At 36.7% G+C, this 21,875-nt stretch overlaps 1 protein-coding gene across 5 annotated transcripts in view; it reads right to left on the bottom strand.

The window, feature by feature from the left end:
- The window catches only part of LOC132264406 (copper-transporting ATPase 1), a 41,578-nt gene extending 21,823 nt beyond the window's left edge, over nt 1-19,755 (bottom strand). For 3 of the 5 annotated variants that reach the window (XM_059764610.1, XM_059764611.1, XM_059764614.1), the window contains exons 1-4: nt 19,427-19,755; nt 19,267-19,351; nt 4,479-5,552; nt 1,152-2,271 (exon numbers count right to left, since the gene is read on the bottom strand). In XM_059764610.1, coding sequence (XP_059620593.1) covers nt 1,152-2,271; nt 4,479-5,552; nt 19,267-19,351; nt 19,427-19,505 — 2,358 coding nt within the window. In that variant the 5' untranslated portion in view covers nt 19,506-19,755. Of the gene's footprint in view, nt 1-1,151; nt 2,272-4,478; nt 5,553-8,469; nt 8,616-16,974; nt 17,462-19,266; nt 19,352-19,426 lie in introns of those variants that run through there. The other 2 variants (XM_059764613.1, XM_059764612.1) reach the window with 2 other exon arrangements.
- Nucleotides 19,756-21,875: the final 2,120 nt, after the last annotated feature.

The following is a 21,875-nucleotide window of genomic DNA, read 5'->3' as shown; positions in this document are numbered from 1 at the left end:
GTAAAAGAATACAGTGACAAATCAGAAGCTGTTAGAGTTACACAAAAATGGATTTATCTGTGATTTTGACTCTGCTTTGAAGTGTAAACATGAAAAATATTTGCTGCAAATTATTTTTATCACTGATTTACTAATTAATCTCTTGTATTTTTATTAAATTTGTCAAATTTAACCAGTTTTCTTCTTTTACAACAATGTGGAATCAATTAAAACTATATTAATTCCCAAATTAAAGTCAATCTTTTGAGATTTCATTTAAGATTACTATAAAAATCTACCTTAAACCGATGTTTTTGGACATCTTTTTTGATTCTAACCTCAAAATATTACCAAAAAATCTTCAAAAACTCCGTTCTAAAGCTTTCTGGATCACAAATCATGTTAAAAAATTGCTAATTCACAGTCAAAATTGTCCAGAAAATTGTCTAAATGGACATTTTCCAAGTCTAAATGAAAAATTTTGAGGTTATGTTTGATATTAACACAATTTAAAGTATTTTTTGGCATCAAAGGAGTTAATTTGAAGGGAAAGATTATGTTGTATTTAGTTTCCATTCGATAATTCTGTAAGAAACCACTTAAAATCGTCTTTTGGGTATCTTTTTTCGACCATAACCTCAAAATATCACTAAGAGATCTTATAAAAACTCAGTTTTGAGGACTTTTTGGGGCCGAATTCCCTCCATTTTAAGTCAAAAGACAGAATTTATAATGATTTTCATGTGTTATGGGAAGAATTGTGTTTTTACAGCTCTTACAAGTTTCATATTTGAAGAATAATAAGCAAATTTGATTGTTTTGTAGCAGAAAAGAGTTTAAAAGTCAAACATAACCTCAAAAATATCTTTTCACAATTTTAAAAGGATCTTTTTAGGGTGTTTTCACAAATTTTACGTTCGCAAAAGTGTAAAAATAATAAATTTTAGCTCATTTAGTATTGCTTTGAAAAGATGTCATTCATAACCTCACAATTTATCAATTATTCCCAAAACGACTCACAGAAACATGTTTTAATGCCTAAGATCGTGAAAACAAATCTCCGAATCATAAATTCATGCATTTGTGGAACTTAAGCCTCAGTTTTTCGGCGGGAAATCCTTAGATTCTGTGCCAGAAGCTTCTGGGATTGTCAGGGGAGTGTGTTGTCTTACCTTGTGTGCATTCTCCAGCGGTCCGGCGCCCTTCACCAGCACGCCGTGCAGCGCACCGACGCCCGTGGCCACCATGACGGCGGTGGGCGTGGCCAAGCCCAGAGCGCACGGACACGCGATGGCCAGCACGCTGAGGGCGCAGCGGAAGGCGTAGCTGAAGATGATCTCCTCGCGATTCAAGCCCCGCTTCTGCGCCTCCGTCATCGGCAAGTGCGCAATGTCAATGTAACCACTGATTGTCCAGCCGATCAGCGTGATTGTGGACACGGCGATGACAAAGGGCACAAAGTAGCCGGCAATCTTGTCTGCCAACTGTTGAATTGGCGCCTTTGACGTCTGCGCCTCCTCCACAAGACGCACAATCTGTGCCAGTGTTGTATTTTCACCCGTGTGCGTGGCCGTCATGAAGAGTAGGCCGTTTTGATTGATAGATCCACCGATGACCACGTTGCCCTTCTTCTTCGGCACCGGCATGGATTCACCGGTGATTAGACTCTCGTCACATGTGGAATTGCCGTACAACACTTTGCCATCCACGGGCACTTTGCTGCCCGGCACGACTTTAATCGTGTCACCGCGCTGCACATAATCCACCGAGATCACCTTCTCGCTCAACACCTCGAAGTTCCCATTGATGACCACCAGAGTGGCTTCGGTGGCTTTCAGTGACAGCAACTTCGACAGCGCCTCCGACGTCTTCCCCTTGGCCACGTGCTCCAACCACCGACCCAGCGAGATGAAGATCAGCAGCATTGGCGGCGTGTCGAAGAACGTGAGTGGCGACGTGATTTGCTGCAGCGCCATCGCGGCGGCCAGCACGGCCACGGAGTAGATGTAGCTGATGGTGGTGGCCATCGTGATCAGCACATCCATGTTCGTTGAGCCATGACGCACGGCGCGATACGCCTGCACGTAGAAATGCCAACCGCCGAAGAATTGCACCGGCGTGGACAGCACAAACATCACCAGATTCTCCATGGACAAGCCCGGCAGCACACAACACATCTCCTCGTGCGTGTGATACTCCATCTCCACCATGAAGTAAATCATGGCCACCATGCACGGTCCGCCGAACACCAGTGAGATCAGGAAGGCGTTGCGCCACTTCCGGATCTCCTCTCTGTGGCGGAAAAACCCCCGGGGAAAAAGAGGTTAAAAAGTCATTCTGCAGTTTACTTGGTGAACAAAATTTAAAGAAAGGAATCAATTCCCACTTAAACTGTTAAGTGTTAAACATTTTAGTGTCCAAAGTTTAACATTCCAAAGGTAAAAGAAATTTCCAAGGGTTGCTAAAGTGGGAGAAAAGTGATTTCCATTCCTCAAAATTCCATAATATTCCACAATCAATTCTTCAGAAATATTCTTTCCCTCCAAAACTAATTCGAAATTGAGTTTTCGAAATCGTCTAGTTAGAAACATATGTAGAAATTCCAGCGCAAATCTTCATCATTTAAGAGAATTTAGCTCAAGATCGTGAAGTCTTCCTTCAGTTCTGATTTTCTTACAACTCTTTATCACTTCTCTTTCCTTTTTCGTGTATTTTCCTTCATTTTATAGCTTTGATTCGACATTTTTCCCTCAATTTCTTCAAGAATTATTTCTAATAACGCCATCTGACAGTCGGAAATGCTTTTATTTCACTAACTATTTACTCCGAAATTCTTTTAATTGCTTTAATGTTTATTTTGGGATCTTGAAACTATTCTAAATACTATAAATGTGTAAGAATGGCGCAAAAATGCAAAATTTTAGTAGTTTTCCAAACAAGTAATAGTAGAAAATCTTGTATTCCGACTGGAAAACGGAATATTTACAACATATTTCGTGTATTCTTTGGATTTTGGATGTTTAATTTTATCAAGAATTTTATCCATTCCTAATCATTCATTGATATTCCTACTGAAGTGATTCGTCCATTCTTCATCTTGAGCAATCCTCGGTCGGAATATTACAGAATATCCAAGAATGGATGCAAATAAAAGTGAAAATCACTTGGAATACACAGAATGTGTGTTAGGTTTAAAATAGTTCAAAATGTGTAATTTTAACACAACCTTCAGAAATTGTTCCATTTAATTGTGTGAAAAGCAGAATAACAGATTTAAATCTGCAAATATCTTGCAAAATTTAATCAATCTGTCATTATGACTCTCATTTTAAAGCATAAACATGACAGATTTCTGCAATAAATTCTTTTTATCGCGAATTTACTTTAAATATTTACTTGAATTTTAATAATTTAAAATCACACATTGTGGAATTGCTTAAAACACGGTCTGTTTTCCCCTATTCATTTCGAATGTTAAACTTTTACATGTTTTAAGGTTAACATTTTCTTGTGTGTTACTGAGAATTGCTCTGTGAAAGTAACACATGCAAGGGGCAAATAAACAAAGGGTGATTTTTGAGGAAACTTAATGTTCTCCAATCAAATAATCAAAATTATTTGTGTGAAATAATCAAAAAATGATTTTTTTCCCAAGTAAAATTGAAAAATAATTTAATTTTGAATAAAAAATAATAAAAAAAAAATTATTATTGTCCCAAGTAAAAATACAAAATAATCAAATTTAAAAAAGAATTATCAAAAAATGATTATTTTCCAAAGTAAAATTGAAAAATAATTAAATTCTAAATAATATTTAAAAAAAAAAGATTTTTTTAATCAATGAATCAAGAATATTTCTAATATTCACAATTATTCAATTATATTTTCAAAATTTGTGATAAATATTTAGAAAATAATCAAGAAATAATCAGAATTCTGTATGAAATAAACAATTTTAATAATAAATATTCAGAAAATAATCAGAATTTTGTACGAAATAATTAAAATTTGAATTTAAAAAAACAAATAATCAAGAAATAATCAATTTTTAATCAAATATTCCGGAAAAAAATCAAAAAATAATCAAAATTTGAATTTAAAAAACAAATAATGAAAAAATAATCAGAATTCTGTATGAAATAAACAATTTTAATAATAAATATTCAAAAAATAATCAGAATTTTGTACGAAATAATCAAAATTTGAATTTAAAAAAAAAACAAATAATCAAGAAATAATCAATTTTTAATCAAATATTCCGGAAAAAAATAAAAAATAATCAAAATTTGAATTAAAAAAAAAAACAAAGAATCAAGAAATAATCAATTTTTAATCACAAATACAGAAAATAATCAGAATTTTCTACGAAATATTCAAAAATTTGACTTAAAATCACGAAATAATCGGAAGAAAAAGATTGAATCGAATCACAAAGTTAAGTTAACACATGTTAGCCAGAATATATCTGCAAGAAAAAAGAGAGAGCATTTAACACTCACTTGTGCTCCAGATAACTGTGTGCCATCTTGTCCTTGTTGGACAGCAACGTCGCCTCGAAGCCCAGCGCATTGATGGCATCGCAAATGGTGCGCGGCCCAGTTTGCTCGTTGCTGAAGCGGAACTTGCCACGCCGCGTGGTGAGCGCCACGGCGGCATGAGTGACGCCGGGACACTTGAGTGCCGTCTGTTCGATCTTGCTGACGCAACTGGCGCACGTCATGCCCTTGATCTCCACCTCAATCTCACTCTCGCCCGTGCCCGGCTCGTCGATGATCTCCGCCGGGAAGCCCAGCTCGCTGATGGACTGCGCAATGTCCTCGGCCGTGATGTGGCGCGCATTGTACTTCACCTCCGCCTTGGCGGCCAGCAGTGCCACCAAGATGCTGTCCACGCCGAAGATGCGCCGGCAGTGCTTCTCAATCGCCGCCACACAGCTGGCGCACGTCATGCCCTGAATGTGAAGGAAGCACTTGCTCCACGTCGTCTCCTTGCCACTCTCTGCGCCGCCGCCCAGCATCACGAGACTCTCCGACAGCGGCCGTCGCGCCGGCGGACTGTCTTTCTTACCATTGCGCGCACTGTTATCATCTTCCTCCTTCACGTGCGCCTCAAAGCCCATGTCCTCGATGGCCTCGGCGATGTCTTTGGCCGTCCACAGTGTCGCATCGAATGTCACGCACGCCTCCTTGTCCGCCAGACTCACTCTCATCTCCTTCACGCCCTCACGCCCACCCACAGTGGTCTGAATGTTGCGCACGCAACTGTTGCACGTCATGCCGTCAATGTGAATCTTCGCCGTCTGCGCAGCACCACGAAAAGGACACTCAAAGCCCATGTCCTCAATGCTGGCGGCGAGATCTGCGGCACTTGTCGTGCACGGATTGAACTCCACTTCCGCCCACTTCTCCGCCAGCGACACTCTTATGCCGAACACGCCATCCTTCGTCCCAATGTTGCCCTCGATGTTCCTCACGCACGACTGACACGTCATGCCAATCACTGGAAGCCTCACGGTGGCCACAGGACGCTCCAGCAGTCCCTGCGACTCCGCCGCGCTCTCATCATTTACGTCCCTGTGCAGAGAAGAAGAAGAAGGAGAAGAAGAAGAACGTGATGAGCGAATGAAGATTTCAAAAATGTAAAAAACAATGGGAAAAAAATTTCTCTCTTCCGTGGCCAACTTGATTTACAGTAGCGAAAATTAGCTTAAGACACTTCGACGGATGCCGTGAAGACTGTCAAAAGTCAGCAATTTGAAGTTTGTGAGATGAAATTGCTTTGAAATTTTGCCTAATTTTTCCATAAACTCTCTGTTATCTTTCAGTAAATTGATAAAATTGCTCAATTCTATTTTTATGCAGAATTTCCCAGCTTTTTCCACTGTTATTTGTTGAAATATTAACTAAAATACGAAGAATTAATAGACAAATTGGAAGAAATTTGCTACAAAAAGTCGGTTTTTGATCATTTTTGTGTACTTTTTTCTCAACCAATTCGTAAAAATCAACTTTTTACATTTTTCCTGCCCATTTTGTCTCACACTTTCGTCTACCTTTCGTAATTAACACAGTTTTGCATTGAAATCTTGTAGTTTTTATCAAATTTCTTTATTATTGCACCAGTAAATTGCAAATTATACCAGCTTAGGCGAAAGAATGAGTGATTTTTGAGGTTATTTAGTGATAAAGTTTGTCTTTAATCAATGACATAACCTAGAAAATTGCAAAAAAAAACACTTCTTTTCTCCAAAAATTGCGTTAATTCCTTTTAAAAATGACTTTTGAACGCATCCAATTGATAAATAAGACACTGACGATGGATTTTCTAGTCAGTTTAACAAGTAGCAAGATTAAAAACTGCAAAATTGAGATCTTTTTTCGCTCATCAAACTATTAAAAGTCGACTTTACATACTTTTCAACGCAACGTTGAGAAATTTTCTACACGCGAGAGTTTTTAAGAAAAATCGTATTTCTTTCATTTTTGCCGATCTGAACCCAATGGAATATTCTTACACGTGATAAGAAGACATTAAGATCAATCCAAACAGACATAAGACGTCAACACGACATAAGACTATCAAAAAAACCACTTTTGATAGTCTTCGATTCACCCGTCAACTTATGATGAAATTTTGGCAATTTTTACTTTTGGTGCTAAAAATTCGGTATTTCTTTCAATTTTTCGAACATTTATCTTAAGACAAAAAACATTAAGAATTTTATGATCTTTCAAATGGCGTTGAAATCATTACGATATCTCAATTCATTGCTGAGATATTGGCAAAATGCAGAGAAGTGTGCGCAAAAAGACAGTGAAAATGTTCTTAAGACGCTGCAGATTTTGCTCTAAATCCATGGTTTAACCATAAAACTAACTCGGATAATCACATTAATTGAGTTTGGAATATCTTAAAGACATTTACATCAAAAATGAGTCTTGATTTGGACTTATAAACTTGTTTTTTGTATGTTTTTTCGCTATCATTTAACGCTTTTTATGCATTTCTTAATTTCTGACGCACAATCGCGGCCCAAATCCTGTTCACAGGTTTTCTATGAAGTGTAAAAGAGGACTTCAAGTCAATCGTCCAAGAACAATCATGTAGCCATGAAAATAACAACATTTTGCTGTAATTTGCTCTTTGGAAAGTGTGATTTTTAGTCAATTTCTTATTATAATATCCAGAAAATCAGTAATTTCTTATTAATGCTCGGCAGGAAAATGGCTCTAATTGCGTTTGCATATTGTTTAGCATTCAAGGGTTGCATAATGTGGTGAATGGTGCCCTGAATGTAGTTAGAAGGAAAGAAAGCATGGAAATTTTCATATGCAATATAAAATCCAACTTCTGAAATTCAAACAGTTAAAACTCTGATTCTATGGCTTCAATAGAAAAAGTTTGACCCCATTTTGGAAATGTCTCAATCTGGACTATCGAAATACGTAAGAAATTATCTCAAAATAGTGTGACTTTGGAACAAAATTCTTCACTTAAAAATTTTAAAATTCTGTTATTAACGTTAGCGCCTCTGGCGGTGATCTGATGAACTTCTGTTGTTTCAAACAGTCATAGAGTTTTGCAAGAGCTTTCCAATGAGCCCAAAATCGTAATGATTGGGCGAAAAGAACCGAAGTTATAACGTTTTAAAGTTCAAAACTTTGAACTGATAAAACTCCGGTTCTATTGCATCCACAAAAAACTATAACCTATTTTTAGAGACGTCCTGACCTGAACTACAACATACTAAAATCTTATCTAAACGCATTACTGATTTGTCGAGATACAGGCGTTCAAAGGTTTTTCAATATGGCAGCATTCGTTATGACGTCACAGACTAATAATGAATTTGGCCTACTAAAGGACACCAAGACACGTCTTTCGGTGAAGAGATTATCAAAATCGGTCGGTAAACAGCGGAGATAAAGGCCGGTAAAGGTCTGAACTTTGACCTTCCATATCTCCGCTCCCAGAACATCAAGCCTCACAAGTAGGGTGTCGTTGGAAAGGTCTTAAGACCAGCTAAATCGTACTGAAATTTGAGATCGTTCTATGCCATAGAGGCTGAACAAATGAGTAAAACGTATTTTATGGATGTTCAAAATGGCGGACGGAGGGAGAGAAGATTAGATTTGATATCACCAAACTCAAGTGACAGCACGACTTTTGACCTCTTGTGAAAATCGCAATACCATTTTGACACCATTAAATAAAAGCCCACGAAATGTCATAATATTTAACTTTAAACTTAATCAATTCGATTCTTTTTCACAGTGTTTACAGAAATAGTTTAAAAAAAATAATGTTTTTCGTCCACATTCAACCATAATTGCAATCACACTATTCAACAAATTGATAAACTAACACACAGAAGCACAGAAAGAAGAGAGAGAGGGAGAGAGATAAGATAAGTGATCATCAATCCCTTGGAAACACCCGACAAAATAATCACTTTCACCCAATCAATTTGCGGGGGGGGAAAAGAATTACCTAATTAACCTAACACTCTCGTTTTCCACCAGAAAACCATCTTTTGCCTCTTCCACGATCTTCATTTCGCTCACAAGTTAACACACCTGTGGGCAAAACCCACCAGATTCTCAGCACAACTGAAGCTCAAACATGGAATTTCAACACACAATAGACAAACGTCCCAGATTCCCAAGTCTGGAGACAGAAGATGAGAGCAGAGTAACCAATAGCAACGAGAGCTGATAATATTCCAAGTGATAAAGACCTCGTGAGCGTCTGTCATACACTATGAAGTTTTGGGTCAAAGCACTCACTTTGTGGCAGTGCGAGAAAATTCGTGTTGGCAAATTCAAAAAATTGAGGTTAAGAAGCTTTTAATCGCTGAAACGGAGCCAAGAATGCAACGATATTCCATTAAAATTCACCTTATATAGAAAATACAAGACTATTTGGAGAGGACAGGGTAAAAATTTCCACCTCACGAGGTGAAATTTTGACGTCTAGTGTCAATTTTGAGGTTATGTTTTCAACTTTCCACACAAATTGCTGAAAAAATCGCTTTGGGAACGAAAAAAAGCTGTAAAATTAGTTCTTGTGGACAAAAAAACACGTTTATATCAAATTTGCGTGAAAAAATGGCCACGAAATCTACAATCAATCTGTCATTTCTGTCATTTTTATGTCACTTTTCACCTAATTTTCGTAAGAATCACGCTAAATTGCATTTAAAAGCTAGAAGAGGTTCGAGTAAAGATTGTATGAGACATTTGAAGCATAATTTCTTCGTCTAGCTTTGACATCTGTCATCTGGCCACGCTGGCCACTTGACAAGTGTGTTTCAGGAGTTCATTTTTGATTTATCGTGAGTTAAAACTGAACTAATTCAGCTTGTTTTGGTGCTTTTTGCGTGGTCACAAAGTGCTTTCTATTCCGGAGAACAAAAAAAAAAACGCCAGTAGAAAAATAGCCGCGAAAATTCTCCACTCGAACTGTCATTTCTGTCATTTTTATGTCACTTTTCGCCTAATTTTCACAAAAAAACACCCTAAATCGCACTAAAAGGCTTGAAGAGGTTCAAGTGAAGATCGCACGAGAAATAAAGCGTAATTTCGTAGGGAAAGTCCGTCTAAAATACAAGGACATTCGTGGAATGTCCTAGGAAATGTCGTACATAATCTTTTCCGGGATAAATCTTACTGTTTCAACGCAATTCTGGATTACAAATGATTAAAAAAAACGTTAATTTAGCCATAAAAATAGGTTAAAATCAGTGAAAAAAGTAGCAGCGACGAATTAAAAGTTGTATTTAATTTGACATCTTTTTTCATAAGAGGATTTAAATATGAGGTTTTTAGTGAAATTTCATTGCTAAACTTTCAGCTTTGTTTGCATTAAAAATCCTGCAAAATTCGAGGCATTTTAAGATCAATTTTGAGACAAAATCCACTCTTCCTCTTCACATTGAATCTCTTCCGCCCATAAGCTAAGCTCACATGTTGCTTATCATGTGGCTTCTGTCACTCTTATCACTGGATAATTCACTCTCCTCTCGCGCAGTCTTCTGTGTGAGATTTCGCGCGCGCGCGTAAGAAAAAAATCTGGGAAATCTATTACTGAAATGACTTTAGCAGAAAATTCAATTAAAAAGCACTCGCGAGAAAAAGGCATTGAGAGCGAGAGGCGCAACATGGTCACTTTGGTGCTGAGCGTGAAGATTAAATCGAAGCAGCTGACGAAGGTTTGTGTGTGTGTGTGTGTTTTCAGGTACACCAAGGGGGAGATTATTTGCCTGAAATCTGTACACCACTTCCAAAAACACTTCCAACACTTATTTTCTACCTTTTATGAGAAAGAATCAAAATGAAACTTATTCTCACAAACTCCTTCGGAGATTTTGAGGAGGAAAATCTATTTTTAAGTGTTAAAAATCTTGCAAGAAGTTTATTTTGTATGGGAATCGATGAGAAATCGTGGAGATTATTGCCGAAAACGTCGTTTAAGTCAAATTTTGGCAATTTTGCCTTTGAAATTCAATATTCTTTGCAATATTTTAACAAATGAGAACAACTAGAGAATATTTACGATCCTTTTTAATGCATTTCCACTCGAATGAAAGGACTTAAGTTGCTCATTTTTGTTTCCGAAAAGAAGTGCTTTTGATTAATATGACACAAATTGAGTGATTTTCATTGGTTTTCCCGGGCAAAAATGCTGTTTATCGCAGATATTTTTTGTAGTAAAACCTCAAACTCCACTAGCAAACTTATTCCTTGAGATCTTTTATGTTATCTCGTCTTGTTTCTCATATACAAAACAGTTTTAGTCCAGTATTAAGTGTTTGTAAAGTATTTTGGGACAATTCAGCCAACGATGGACGACTTTTCTGTCGTTTTCTTTTCCCGCTGAGGCTGTTTTGACCGACAGCGGCAGCCGCAACTCAAAGACTTCTCAGTAGTAAATTGAAAAAAGGCTCGATTGTAATAAATATTCTTATTTTTTATATTAGATGTCTTTTGAATGCGATAAATGGCCTCAAAGAGTTGAAATTGATATTAAAATATTGACTTCCTGGTCCGGGAAAACCGGAAAAGCCCAAGAATCAAAGTCTCTGCAGCATTAAATCCGCTCAATAATATGTAGCAATTGCCATTAATCCTATTAGAAATAAGGATCAGGCTTTATTCCAGAGAAAAATTGAAGAAAATAGATTGTTTGAGCGTTTTTCCTAACACATTTTGTGCTGAGAAATTAAAGATTCTTGTGTTTCAAATCATTTAGAGGCAAAAAATAAATATTTTCGCGTGTTTTTTGTCATCAAATAGACTGAAAATCATGAAAAACTGAAATGAATTTCTCATATTTGTGAAATTATATTGAATTTTACAACACTTCCAACCATATTATTCCCCCCTTGAAGTACACTTTTTGCGCCATAAACCGCCAAATCAAACGGAGAACAAAATGTGTAATTTAGAAAGTTTCAATGAAATATCTCTCAATTTGTGGACCACATTTTGCCACAAATCCAGAGTTATTGTTGCGCAAAGACGCATTTTTCTCGTCAAAATTTCTCGTGCATAAATCATGGCATAAATGAACGACTTTTGCGTGTGTTTTTGAGTGAAAAAAAAAACATTTGAATCAAAATTGACATCTCTCTAGTGTCCAAGATTGTTCACACATGAAAGGACGTGATAAGTGAAGGCGTAGGTTCGCTTATGGGTGAGCTGAGCGATGCTGCCAAAGTCGAAATGTGGACTATCAAATTATCTAAAAATTTTATTCAAAATATTTTGACTTTGGACAAAATTTTGGACTCAAAAATTATACAGAGATAAAGCGCGGATCAAGGTGTAATGTTTAACCCCCCATAACTCCCCTCCTATGATTTCAATCTTCATGAATAGGGATTCGTTGGAAAGGTCTCAACCTCAGCTACAACATACTAAAATTTAAAGAAAATTGATAATCTAGTTTTCGAAATATTCGATTTCGAGATTTCAAAAATGGCTTTTTTGTCTTTAGCGCCTCTAGCGGTGGTCCTACTGAGTTATGATGTTTGGGTAAAAGATTGCATTTTATGAGATCTTTCTAATGAGCTTTGAATTATTCAGATCGGTGAAGTAGAAGCGGAGTTATGGCTTTTTAAAGTTTCAAAATTTGAACTCTAATATCTAGGGTTGGGGAGGTGCTAGGTTCTTAGGTGGAGGTTCGTTGGAAAGGTCTTAAGGCCAGCTATAACATACTAGAATTTGGACCCAATCGATGCCTTAGGGACTGAGTAAATGAGTAAAACGTTTTTTTGGGGGTGTTCAAAATGGCGGAAGGAAGAGTGGGGGGTTTAATTTGACATCACCAAATTCTAGCGGCAGTAGGATTTTTGACTTTTGGTGAAAATCGCATGTCGATATCTCTTACGGACCGACGGACGGACGGACAGATGGTCAGATTTCGTCATAATTTAGCCTCCCTGATGTCATTTTAGTCGATTTTGCGACATTTGATTTTATGCGCGATTACAGAAAGTACCGGGTTTTGCTCAGCTCAACATTCTATGCTGCTTTGCAGTCAGAATTCACAATAAATTAATCCAAAAAACCGGTATTGAAAGATTCTTCAGGCGAGAGCAAGTCAAATTGTGAGATTTTGACTGCGCGGAAGAGTCAATGATTCCCATGGAATCTTCAAGAAAAAAATCTCACAATTTGACAGTTCCGCACATAATTTCCCTCTCATTTTATTCACACACACACAGACAACATTTGCTCAATCACGCAATTGAAAGCTCATTATAATCATCTGAGATTCTCTATTTGACTGTAAAAATACAAGATAACTTATTAGCACATATTGAGTCAGAGTGCGCGATGGTAAAAAAATATGTGAGCGCGTGAATTTTCCCTCTCTTTCTTGTCCAACCACTTCGAGGCATTGTGTGTCTCTTGAGACCCACTTCGAGAAGCTTTCCTCGTCTGCATCGCGCTCTCAAAGTAATTTCTTCTTTGCTCACTTTTCATCATACACACTTTCAATTGAATTCACACACACAGAAAGTCCACTTCGCTTTTGCCGTCTTGAAACACACTCCAAAACTGTCAACAAGGCAGAGATGATCAGGTAATCATTTGTACACCACTTCTTTGTCTTTGAAAACAGTCTTTCTTTCCTCCAAATTAAACATTTCAAAGACTGTAAATTGTAAAAACGTAGGAAAACTATTCAAAAATACCTTTTTTCCCAGTGAATTTTGATTTTTTTTGAGGTTATGTTTGACTAAACTCAAAAAATCAATCAATTAACGTCATTGTAAATGTCACTACGATGTTTTCGCATCAAAGCGTACTTGATTTCTCGTGGTTAAATCATCTCGTGGTGTTTTTTCCCGATCATAACCTCAAAAACTCATTTTAAAAGCTGTCTAGATAGCAAAATCATCTTTTATGATTCGCCAATGATCTTTAAATTACTAATTCACAGTCAAAATTGTCCAGAAAGTTGTCTAAATTGGACATTTTCTAAGTCTAAATTAAAAAAAATTTGGAGGTTATGTTTGATATTAACACAATTTAAAGTATTTTTTGACATCAAAGGAGTTAATTTGAAGGGAAAGATTGTGTTGTATTTAGTTTCCATTCGATAATTCTGTAAGAAACCACTTAAAATCGTCTTTTGGATATCTTTTCCAACCATAACCTCAAAATGTCATTAAAAGATCATCAAAAGACTCAGTTTGGAAGCTTTCTTTTTATGTAAGCTGACAGAAATGGCCTTTTTAGCTCAAATTCCTTTTCTTCTCCTGAACACAGATCATGCTAACGTCAGCACAATCTTCCGTCTTATTGACATTTCTATGTCCCGATAAGAAGATGTGGAGGGCCTCGAATGCTTTCAGCTTTTTGCTGTTGTGGAAGCTTTCTAGATCACAAAATCATCTTTTATGATTCGCCAATGAACTGAAAATGGCTGATTCAGAGTCAAAAATGCCCGGAAAGTTGTCTAAATGAACATTTTCCAAGTCTAAATGACTATTTTTGAGGTTATGTTAAATCTTTGCACAATTTACAGTATTTCTTGACATCAAAAATGTTCAATTCAAGCGAAAAATTCTGTTGTATTAAGTTTTCATGTGATATTTGTGTCAAAATTCACTTTAAACCGCTTTTTGTGTTTCTTTTTTTCCAAACATAACCTCAAAATGTCACTAAAAGATCTTCAAAATGTGCCAATGATCTTCAAATTACTGGATTCTCCGTGAAAATTGTCCACAAAGTTGTCTAAAGACACATTTTGAAAGTGTCTGAATGACCAATTTTGAGGTTATGTTCAATTTTAGTACAATTTGACGTATTTCTTGACATAAAAAGATTTAAAAAGTACTGTAAATTGCTTGCAAATGCTTATTTTTGGCCAATAACTGGCGAGCTTGGTGACTTTAGCATAAGAATTTATGTGCTAAAATGCGAATTATTCACTAAATCTGTTCTTAATTCGTCTACATAACCTAGAAAAAAATTATTACGTTTGTTTCTGCGTGAAAATCGAAGGAAATTCAAAGATATTTCTGCAAAAATCCTAAGAAATGACCTTAAAACGCATTTTTAACAATCTATTCCGACCATAACCTCAAAAATATCACTAAAATATTTTCAAAAAGTCTTTTCGAAAGCTTAAAATGATCCTTAAATTGCTGATTCTCAGTCAAAATTGTCTCGAAAGTTGTCTAAATTGTCATTTTTCAAGTTTTAATGACAATTTTTGAGGTTATGTATGAACTTAACACAATTTTCAGTGTTTCTTGGCATCAAAAGAGTCCAATTGAAGGGAAAGAAAACTTTCGTATTGAATTTCCATTTGATAATTCCATATGAATCGATTTTGAAGCACTTTTTTGAGTATTTTTTCGATTATAACCTCAAAAATATCACTTAGAAATCTTTAAAAACTCCGTTTTGAAGCTTTCTTAAGCACAAAATCAACACTTTTGATTTGCCAACAGACTTAAAACTGCTGATTCTCTGTGAAAATGGTCTAGAATGCTGTTCAAATGTCATTTTTTTGAGGTTATGTTCAATCTTAGCACAATTTTCAGTGTTTCTTGGCATTAAACAATAAAAAAAAGCACTTTTAATTGATTGCAAATGCTTAATTCTGTTCATTTGCAAGAATTCAATTTAAAAACAATCACTTTTAGACATCTTTTTTGATCATAACCTCAAAATAAAATCCAGAAATCTTCAAAAATTCCCTTTAAGAAGGTTTTTAGATCTAAATCAGAGACTAAATCATTGGATTAGTGCTGATTCTGAGTCAAAATCGTGCAGAAGTGTTTCTTAAATGAACACTTTTCAAGTTCAAATGACTGTTTTTTGAGGTTATGTTGAATTTTAACACAATTTTCAGTGTTTCTTAGCATTAAAGGATAAAAAAAAACACTGTTTAATGCTTGCAAATGCTAAATTCTGTCACTGATTGGTAGAATTTATGTGCTAGAATGCGAATTATTGACTAAATCTCTTCTTGATTCGTTACATAACCTAGGAAAATGATTATTTCGTTTGTTTCTGCGTGAAAATCAAAGGAAATTCAGAGAATCTGGATGATTTGTCAGTAAAAGAAGCACTCAGGATTGAAATATTGAAGGTTTTTCAACACTTCCACTTTTCCTAACACTTCTGTACACCATTTCCCACTTAATATTCCTCCCTTGCACCTAATTTCCAACATATTTGTTCTTCTTGCGACTATCGCGACATTACAAACAAAATAACCGTCGAATTGGAGTGATAAGAAAATCGTGCTTTACAGCATATTTCCTTGATTGTCGGTCAAATTGTAAAAGAGAGAGAGACAATTTGGTGTCATAATTGAGGTGGGAAATTGATGGATTCTCAAGCATTCCATCACGCCTCGCCACCCACACGCCAAACCACCCTCTCGAGGCGTGGGTGGAATGCCTGAGAATCGTGGGTGGCGACGCATCAATGAAAATATCCCTCAATGAAGAAATGCCTTCGCACCAAGGGTTGCTCAAGTTGAGGAATGAATTTAATCATTTTCTTAGCTGTTTCAGTCCGAATACTAAAGAATATTCCAGGAATGGATGGAAATTTAAGTGAAAAATTCCATGAAATGAATTGTTAACTTGAGATTAAAGAATGAGAATTTAAAGTATTCCGATTTTTTATTCTTTTCCTTCACAAATAACATAAATAAAAGCATTTAAACACCCCAAAATTAGCCAAATTGGTTAAATTGTGGCATGAAAAAAGGTCAAAACAGGAAAATATGTGAAAAAAAATTTGTCGTGAGCTGGATTTGAACTCATGACGGAAAGTCTGCGATGGAAAATTACGTAAAATGCGATATTAACAGCTTTCCAAGCGACTTTTAGTGGAAAATTACATTTTGGGCTTCGAAAAGAATTCTTTTGACCATTTTTAAGACCTAGAATTAACATAAAAGTGGTAAAAAGAGTGGGAAAAATTTCTCTCTCTGAGAGAAAAGCAATTTCGAGCATCAAATTGAGGTTATTAGAGATAATTCTTGAAGAAATTGAGCAAAAAATGCTGATAAAAACACTAGAAAGTGAAGGAAAATCCTGGAAAAATTAAACAGAAATGAAAAAAATCAGAACTGAAGGAGAATCGAACCCGCGACACTTCAAGATCTTCTGCTAAATTGAATTTTGTGCAAAAGTCTTTCCTGTCTAAGACGATTGCGATAAATTCGAAGTTCAATTTGGGAGTATTTTGTAATTATTCGAAAGAATATTCAAGGAATGGAATGGAATAGATGGAATGGATTGGAATATATAAAGAAATCAAAAGAATTGAAGCCACTTTTCTCCAACTTGAGCAACCCTCGCTTCGCACGGAGGAAAAGAAGCATTCCAGCATGGAAATCAAGCAAGTCCTTGATCGCATTCTAAGTGTGTTTGAGTTCAATTTCACGCTCATTAAAGAAAAGAAAAAGAAAAGAGAGAAAAAAAAACACCGCAGCGGAAGTGGGAAAATCCCTCTTTACCTCTGATCTTCATCCGAAAGGCGTGAGTAGCGAAAATTCTCCTTGAACTTCGTGAAATTCATTCTCACAAGTGTGGAAAATCACAAGACAACAAACACAACATTCACAATAAAAAGATCACCAAAAGATTTGTGCGTTTTTTCTCTCACTGAACTTGAACGATAAAAATGTGTGTTTGATACTTTTTCTTCTTCTTCTTCTTCTTTTCTTTTGGACAAATTGAACGGGATTTATATTTGGCGCGCGATGGACTCTCTTTTTCCATCGACAGTCACTTCTCTGCACACAACACCCAACCAACAGTCACCACTCTGCACTCCGTCGCAGACCATCTGATCCACACAGGCTCACAAACAACACTGCGCGCGTGTGTGACGCTGGCGCTCAACTGGAGAGAATCAGTGAATGGAGTGCAAAATAGTAGAGAACGCGAAAGGCGTCAAAAGGCACAACGCTTCGCTGAATGCTCTCCCCACGGACAGACGAAGGGAATAATTAACTTAATGAAAAAAACAGCTTTCATTTTGGCACAATAAAATCACGATAAACCCCAAAATGCACCTCCAAAAAGCACTTGTCAACTGATCAATGTGGCCAGATGACATATAAAATGTCAAAGCGCTGTCAAAGCTACTTGAACGTGAAAATTGAGTGGATGCGCGAAAAATCAATCATCTTCATTTATCATAAGTTGGATAAATAATTTGATTTGATTAGATTTATCGCGAAAAAGATTATGTATGACATTTCCTACGACATTCCACAAATGTCCTCGTACTTTCCCTATGAAATTACGCTTTATTTCCCATCCAACCCTTTCTTGAACCTCTTCTAGCGTTTAAGTGCGATTTATCGTGTTTTTTTTGTGTGAAAATTAGGTGAAAAGTGACATAAAAATGACAGAAATGACAGTTCGAGTGCAGAATTTTTCGCGGCTATTTTTCCGAAATAGAAAGCACTTTGTGGCCCCGCAAAAAGCACCAAAACAAGCTTAATTAGTTCAGTTTTAACTCACGATAAATCAAAAATGAACTCCCGAAACACACTTGTCAAGTGGACAGCGTGGCCAGATGACAGATGTCAAAGCTAGACGAAGAAATTATGCTTCAAATGTCTCATACAATCTTTATTCGAACCTCTTCTAGCTTTTAAATGAGATTTAGCGTGATTCTTACGAAAATTAGGCGAAAAGTGACATAAAAATGACAGAAATGACAGATCGAGTGGAGAATTTTTGCACTTTTCACATTTTTCACAGTAATTTCGTCAGGTAAATTTGTCACGAATGTGTTTTCTTTGTCCATAAGGACCAATTTCACAGCTTTTTGCCACTCCAGTCGCCATTTACCTCAAAAGTGGTATACATAACCTCAAAATTGTCTCCTAGCACGCTTTGGGATGTGAGAATTTTTCCCTTTTTCTTAGTTTTTAGTAAATTTATATACTTTGACTGAAAAATATACTGATTATTTGTCAATTTCCACAATTTTCAGCGATTTGCATCAAAAGTGGCAAACATAACCTCAAAATTCAAAATTTCAAATTACAAAATGGTTTTTATGCCTTTTTTATCACAGTTTGAAGGTAAAATTTACTTTTAAAATGCAAATTGGAGAAAAGAATCAACTTTGTAAAAGACATTTAAGGACTCAATATGCTGCAAAAAGAAATATTAACCTATTTTATACACTTGAAAAGCGAAATAAAATATAGAATTGCGAATTTTACAGTATAAAAACTGTCATTATGTCATCAGAAAACTTATCAAATGTCATGAAAGTCTAGAAAACTACTGATGACTAACACAATTGCCGCCTTTGGGATGGTGAGAGTGCGAGTTTTGCCCCGAAGGCAGGTGAAAAGTCTCCAAATCCGCTCATTCTCAAGGTGGGAATTTCAAATGAGCACGAAATGCCCGCCAAATGACTCACGCGCACTGCCTGCTTTGCCTACCTCCCGGCGTTATCACGCGCGCGGTCGCGAATTTCAATCACTTTTTCAGAGTGATGATAATATGTGAAATATTGCCATCAATTCCATCGCAGCCAAGTCTCTAATTGATTACTACAATACAATGTACTCCTTGACTGATTTGACGGTGGTGTTTGATAAGACGTTTTGTGACAAGAAACAGCTGAAACAAGACATCTTTATCGTCGTCGTTGTCGCGCTTTTCGCTGGCACGATAAGCGCGGAAAGCGGGGAGTGAGGGTGCATTTGAGCAGCTTGACAGGCGCCCCACGGCGTCCGGGAGTGTGTTAATGTGGGTCAGCAGATGTGGTGAATACTCACTGAGATGCTGTGTTGTCTTCCGGATGCATTTGTGCGGTGGAATTGAGGAAAAGCAGAGGATTTGCTGCAGCCTTGCTGTCATTGTCTGCAAAAGAGAATGGAAAACATGCGTCATTTCCGTGATGTTTCACTCCAATGCATCCTGTGTGGGTTTGCACACCTTGTGGAACAATAAGATGTCCTGTGTCCATTGCAGCACTTTTCACATGGATCTCTTGACTATTTACAAAAGAGTTCATTGATCTTCGCGCGCACTTCTTCACTTCATACTTTCATTTTCTCCCCCAAAACGAGACACTTTCACTCACGCGCGTGACACACTTTTGGGGGGCGCTTCGATGGGTGTCTCTCTGCGTGGGTGACTTGATGATGTTCCCGCGGACAGAGGCGCAAAGACTCTGAGAGCCGCTCTTGTGGGGAAAGAGGTTTGTTGAGGAAATCTCCGCGGAGGAAACGCGAGGAAATGTGCTGTCAATGTGACAAAACCAGCTGGGTGACTGACATGCCAGTCAAGTGACATGTCAGCGCGCGCGCGCGCAAATGTCATGACATTTAACCGAATTCACCGTTTAAAATCTGGTGTGAAAGAATATTTTTCCTCCTGATTATTTCACATTTTCCTCTGGAAATACGAAAAGAAAAGACCACTTTTACTCTCAAATCGATAAACTGCGAAGACGAGTCTACGATGTGAGTGAAATTTGTGCAAATCATGGTGTTTTATCAGCAGAAAACCATAAAAGGCGCGAAGCGATTTTTTCTTTTCGATGTTTCCGGAATGCGAATTCTGAGAATATCGAAAATACCGTAATATTTTCTCTGTTGTTTTTCTCTGCACCACAAATTCTTCTGTGTAGCATTAAGAGTTCTGGAAACAAATCTCTGGATTGAATCATCTGATGGGGAGGAGGAAGAAAAAGAATGTGAGCGACAAACGCTCCAAGAAGTCCAAGAAGCAGGCCGTGAAGAACATGGCGGAACCATCAATGTCTTCGGATTCTTCGGTTTCTTCTAATTAGGAAGTAATCTGTCGAAGAAGTCCTTTTGTCCTTTCATCTGAATTCACCACGGGCAAAGGATCAAAAATTGATATTACCTGAAGTTACGCGATAATAAAATTCTTCGTTGAAATTTCAATTTATTGTTCAATTAATTGCGCGAAATTTGTGTTTCAGCTAACTTTGTTTCATTTGAATTTTCTACTTGCGAAACACAAACGAAACATCACATGTTTGAATATTGGAATAACGTTAAATTTTTCCTCTTAGCCCATTAATCGGTGTTGAAATTCGACGAAGAATCGCAAAGAATCGTCTGAAAGGTAAATTGACATGCTTGATTGATAAGATAACAACTTGGTAAGACATTATCTGTATTGCGGCGTTTCACAGTTGTATAAAAGGCCGAAGAACACTTGGAAAAAAGTCAGTTGTTGTCAATTATTGTGATCGATTCACTCTTACACGAAATTCGATGGAGATTTTTTTAGGCTGAAAATGGTGATTTTATCAGCTTAGTTTTGTTCGTTGAAAAAGTGTCATTTAATAAGCTCTTGATTAAGCTACATTTCGAAAAACAAGAGATTTGAGTGTGATAAAGTATAGCAAATTTCATGAGAAAACCGATATTGGTTTTTAAATCGCATTGATAAGATTATTTGCAGAGCATACAAGAAACCAACAGCAAGATATTAGACGTTTTCCCTTGAAAGATGTGGCGCAATCAGAAAGTAATCTCAGGTAAAGATAGAAAGAAATCAGTTATTGTTTTCGCACAAAAAATCGAATCTCGCAAAATCGATTAATCGATAGACTCAGGAAGGCTAAATTTGACTGTGCATTCATCGCCATAATCGTGTCAGAAGCGTCTAAAAGTTTAAAGATATCAACTTGTGGTTTTAGCCGATTATTCAAAATTTGTCGAGTGACAGAAGATGGTGTTGTCAAATCAAACTCCGCATTCCTCCGTCCGCCATTTTGAACATCTGCAAAAATAACTTTTTCTCATTTATTCAACCCCTATGACATGGAATGATCCCAAATTTTAGTATGTTATAGCTGACATCAAGACCTTTCCAACGATATGTTACTTAAGAACCTAGCATCTTCCCAACCCTAGATATTAGAGTTCAAATTTTGAAACTTTAAACAGCCATAACTCCGCTTCTAATTAACCGATCGGAATGATTTTGTATTCATTGCAACAGACTCGTTAAATGCAATCTTTAACACGAACAGCATAACTTGGTAGAACCACCGATAGGGGCGCTAAAATTGAAAAAACTATTTTCGAAAATTCGAAATCAAATAACTCGAAAACAAAATCATAATTTTCTTTTTATATTTCAATATGTTGTAATTGAGGTCAAGACCTTTCCAACGAACCATTACTTTTGAGGCCCTATTCATTAGAAGCGGAGATATGGAAGGTCAAAGTTCACACCTTGATCGGTCTTTATTTCCGCTGTTTACCAACCGATTTTGATCATCTCTACGCCAAAAGACGTGTCTCAATACCCTTAAGTAGGCTGCATTTACCTTTAGTCTGTGACGTCATCGATGACACCGCCATGTTGAAAAATCTTTGAACGCCTGTATCTCGGCAACCTG

Source organism: Phlebotomus argentipes, unplaced genomic scaffold (genome assembly GCF_947086385.1).
Source record: "Phlebotomus argentipes unplaced genomic scaffold, Phlebotomus argentipes genome assembly contig_51, whole genome shotgun sequence".
Lineage (NCBI taxonomy): Eukaryota > Metazoa > Arthropoda > Insecta > Diptera > Psychodidae > Phlebotomus > Phlebotomus argentipes.
Note: the sequence above shows the minus strand (reverse complement) of the source record. Positions and strands in the feature narration are given on the sequence as shown.